Source organism: Elephantulus edwardii, unplaced genomic scaffold, assembly GCF_000299155.1.
Source record: "Elephantulus edwardii isolate Elephantulus edwardi_28Jun2011 unplaced genomic scaffold, EleEdw1.0 scaffold00129, whole genome shotgun sequence".
Lineage (NCBI taxonomy): Eukaryota > Metazoa > Chordata > Mammalia > Macroscelidea > Macroscelididae > Elephantulus > Elephantulus edwardii.
In genome coordinates, this window is record NW_006399879.1 from 3,891,966 (window position 1) to 3,896,307 (window position 4,342).

Here is a 4,342-nt window from a genome sequence, read left to right on the forward strand (position 1 = left end):
GAGAATTTGTGGTCGAGGCTGTGTTCTCAGGGCTGTGTGGTTGTGGCCCTGCCGTCGGGGCTCTGTGGTCGGGGGTCTAGGGTCAAGGCTGTGTGGTCAGGGTCGTGTGCCGAGGGCTCCTGGCGCCCTTGACCCCCCGTTTCTGTTGCAGGCAGCTTGCAAGTGCAGGAAGATGAGGACAACAGTGCCGTGGTGCACAGTGCCCAGGACGCACTCAAGCTCATCCAGAACAAGTTCCTGCCCTGTGTGTGCTCCTGGGTGCAGGTGAGGAGCTGCCTGGCCCGGGGTGCTCCACACTCTGGGGTTCCTGTGGGCAGGGACTCGGCTGTGAATCAGGCCCAGCGAGAGGTCAGAGATGAGGATCAGCGGGGAGCCCGTGGGAGTTAAGGCTCTGAGCAGAGGGCCCGCAGAGCGTATGGTCCCAACCTTTGGGGTATCTGAACCAAGATGGGACCCTCAGACAGGAGGAGGTGACCCTGGGATGGGAGGTGACCCTGAAGATAGGAGGAGGTAACTGGGAATAGAAGGGGTGACCCTTGGGACAGGAGGAAGTGGCCCTGGCAATGGGAGTGTGACCCTTTGGGAGGGAGGAGGTGACCCTGGGGACGGGTGGAGGTGGGAGGAGGTGAACTCGGGGACGGAAGGTGACACTTGATGGAAGGAGGTGAGTGACCCCGGGGAGCCCGTCCACGTGCCCTCCGCTGGGCCAGCCCCATTCGAGCCTTCAGCCCTGTGTCCTCTGTCTGGGTGTGTCAGCCCCTTGGCGGGTGGGCCTCATGCTTTGGGCGTCAATAACCTACCCCCTCGTTTCACAGCTGTTCACGCGTGCCGGTATCCATGACCAGCGGCTGAAGCAGGCCATTGACCTCAAGACGGAGCTGGAGGTGGCCATGAGGAGGTACGAGGAGCTTCACATCCAACCTCAGGAGGGTTGCACGAGGCCGGTGAGTGTCCGCAGGTGGCCAGCCAGAGCAGGGCTGCCAGTGACCCTGCGGGGCCAGGCTGGCGTCCTCGGTGAAGCGGTGTCTGGACTGTCCTCTCTGTGTCTGGTTATAAGCAGAAGGGACAGTGTCCTCCCTGGGTAGCGACTTTGAGGGGTCCTGTGCAGGAAGAGGGGGTGTTGCCACAGGGACCAGGTGGAAGCTTCTAGGGGGGAAAGGGTCAGAAGGTCTGGCCATGGCTCCGAGCTGCCAGGGCACCATCACTGAGCCTATGTCCCCCCCCCCCACGCCCATTGAAGCTGACCCTCGGAAGATTCCTGAAAGTGGAGCCATTGCCCACTGGTGGTCACCATCTGGGGTGTTGGGTTGCTGGTCCCTTCACTGAATTCTGCTCCAGGAGCCACAAGGGATTGGGCGCAGCAGCTGTCCAGCTCCCTGAGGGCAGCTCCCCCCTTGACCACACTGCTGGCCACACGAGCGCGGGTCCAGCTGCACAAAGGAACCTCTAGATCACTGTCCGCTTGGTTATGGAGACCGAGGCAGGCCGCCCCCAGTGACATCTGAGCCTGCAGGCCACATAAGGGGGAGAGGTGGCCTGGAGGCTCAGGGACCCTGGGCTGGGGCTGCATGTCACAGGTGGGGCCATCGAGCCTGGTCAGGGACGAGGTGAGGGCCACAGCAGGGCTTAAGGGGAACAGGAGTATCCTCGGCGCACTGGCTGACGGGACGGGCGAGGCCGACTTCAGTCCTGGGCACCAGGCACGCCCTGGTCCCTGGTGCGGTGGTCATCCAGAGGGGCTGGGCCACTGCCATGCGAAGGCCAAGCGGGCCCCACCTGCAGGCCCCAGCTCCGTGCTCCGGGGCCCCAGAGATGGGCTGGACAGGGCCACCCGGGACTTAGGGGGGAGCGCTGGCTTCCATCTGCTCTGCAGCGTCACCCCGGGTCATTCCCTGAGTGGGCGTGGTGTACATAGTCCCCCTGGGTGGCCGGACCCCACTAGAGTGCAGGAAAGTGGACCCAGCGTGAGCCGTTCCCTTGAAGAGCGTGAGGCTGACCTCACGTTCACGCTGTGTCCCCGTGGAGGGTCAGGCAGCAGGGGACAGGGCTAGGTGGGAGGGGGAGCGAAGGAGAGGAAGGGGGTCTGTAAACCCCGTTTTCAAGGGCAGCTGTGATGTGTGTTAAAGCAAGCCCGGTGTGCAGCCTCCCTGGGACCAGCAGAGGGCGGCCGTGCGCCTCTGTCTCTGCATCTGGCCGAGAGGCTGGCCGTGCGCTGACCGCCCTTGCCGGTCCAGCCTGCGTGTTCTGTGTGCGCGTGTGTGCGCTCTGTATATGTGTGTGTGCTCTGTGTACACGTGTGTGCATGTAGCACTCTCAGCACTTTATTGGAGTTTTCATTATGGTGTATAACGTCTAAGAAATTAATTTTATGACTTTTGATCAAAAATACAGTTTTCCTGGTGGCAAGGACCGAGATTCTAGTTCTGGAGGGAGGCACGATGTCCTGTCACGGCTGGAATGAACTTTTGTGCAAAGCCAGGTGGCTTTGACTTCCAGGCTATAGGCTGAGATCTAGAGTGTGGGCGGCTATCCTGGGGGGTCCCCCTGAGTGGGAGGGGACCCAGAGCACAGGCTGCTGTCTCGAGGACCCCCCTGGGCACCAGGGGACCCAGAATGTGGGCTGCTGTCTTGGAAGGTCCCCTGAGAGGGAAAGGACTCCTCCTGTGCCCTCTGCTGTGGTCGTTCAGTGAGGCGAGGCCATTGTCACAGCTTCTGTGTCCTGGTCCACCTCCCGCACTGGGTGGGCAGCATCTGCTCTGTTGTCACAGGGTCTCCAGTGGCCAGAGGTTTGAGGAGATGGGGTGATGGGCAGGGGATACTGAGGCACTGCCACACAGGCACTGACCCCACGCTACCTGTGTGTGCCCCATCCCACCATAGACACACCCACCACTTCTTTAGGGGTCAGCCAAGCAGCCATGGCAGTGTGGTCAGCAGGATGCTGGGGACCTGGACCACTTACCCAGCACTATGAGGGAGATGGGGGGACGGCCTGTGGGTGCTGGTGAGAGCCCAGCCCGGCGCAGGGAGATGGGGGGACGGCCTGTGGGTGCTGGTGAGAGCCCAGCCCGGCGCAGGGAGATGGGGGGACGGCCTGTGGGCTCTGGTGAGAGCCCAGCCTGGTGCAGGGAGATGGGGGGACGGCCTGTGGGTGCTGGTGAGAGCCCAGCCCGGCGCAGGGAGATGGGGGGACGGCCTGTGGGCGCTGGTGAGAGCCCAGCCCGGTGCAGGGAGATGGGACGGCCTGTGGGCGCTGCTACCAAGGCTTCTGCTCAGCGGCTGCCCCACCTCCCTGTTGGAGTGGGTCCTGTGCTCCACGTGTCTACTGGGGACACGTGAGTTTTTCAGTGCGTGGAGAGCACACTGCCACGCTCTGTACTGGCAGATTGGAGGTCTGTGGCCCGGCATGTTTGGAGACCAGCTCTGGACAATTGGTTAGAAGTGACAACTGGGAAAACGTCCACTCTTCACTCAAGGGCTTGAGAGGCAAGTGCAGGGAAGGTGCTGGCCAGGGGGCCATTGTGTCTCCAGGCAGGACGCACGTGCAGAGTGCTGGGGACACTGTGCCCAGCGACACAGTTGGTGAACTGGACTGACCTCCATGGCATCACGGTCAGTTGCCATTGCTGATTTGCCTGGGGGACTCTCCTGTTCTGTGTGGTGGGGTGCTGGCCTTGCTCCCTGGCCTGGGGGGGGAGGGTTGTGGTGCTGTGTGATGGGCCTCAGGTTCGCTCTCTGACTTGGGGGGACTGTCCTGTGCTGTTTGGTAGGGTGCTTGCCTCACTCCCTGATTAAGGGGAGCGTTGTCCTGTGCTGTGTGATGGGGCTCTGGTCTCTCTCCCTGACTTGGGGGGCTGTCCTGTGCTGTGTGGTAGGACTCTGCTCACTCCCTGACCTGGGGGACTGTCCTGTGCTGTGTGATGGGCACTTGCCTTGCTTCTGGGCCTGTCAGGCTGCAGTGACTGGTTATTGGAAGGTGGAAATCACCTTCCTCTGTCAGTTGAATGGACACTTTCTAGACCCTTCTGTACTGGCTGATTGAGAAGAGGCGCCTGACGTGAGCCCTGGGGGATTGTGCTGGTTCTCTCGGCCGAGATGGCGTGATTGGCTCCGGGCCTCGGGAGCCGCTTCCCGGAATAGCCCCGTATCTGCGCATCTCAGCACTGCTCGCACCCCACACGGCACATCACCCTGCACACGGCACAGCACCGGCACACACAGAGCACCAGCACAGAACACCCTGCACATGGCACAGCGCCCTGCACACGCAGAACACCCTGCACACGGCACAGCGCCCTGCACACGCAGAACACCCTGCACACGGCACAGCGCCCTGCACACG

The 4,342-nt window shown here is 62.3% G+C and overlaps 1 protein-coding gene across 1 annotated transcript in view; it reads left to right on the forward strand.

Moving 5' to 3' along the window:
• Positions 1-4,342, forward strand: part of UVSSA (UV-stimulated scaffold protein A) — a 41,891-nt gene that overhangs the window by 11,237 nt on the left and 26,312 nt on the right. The window contains exons 5-6 of the mRNA XM_006893595.1: positions 156-264; positions 816-944. Of these exons, the coding sequence (XP_006893657.1) occupies positions 156-264; positions 816-944 (238 nt within the window). The remainder of the gene's footprint in view (positions 1-155; positions 265-815; positions 945-4,342) is intronic.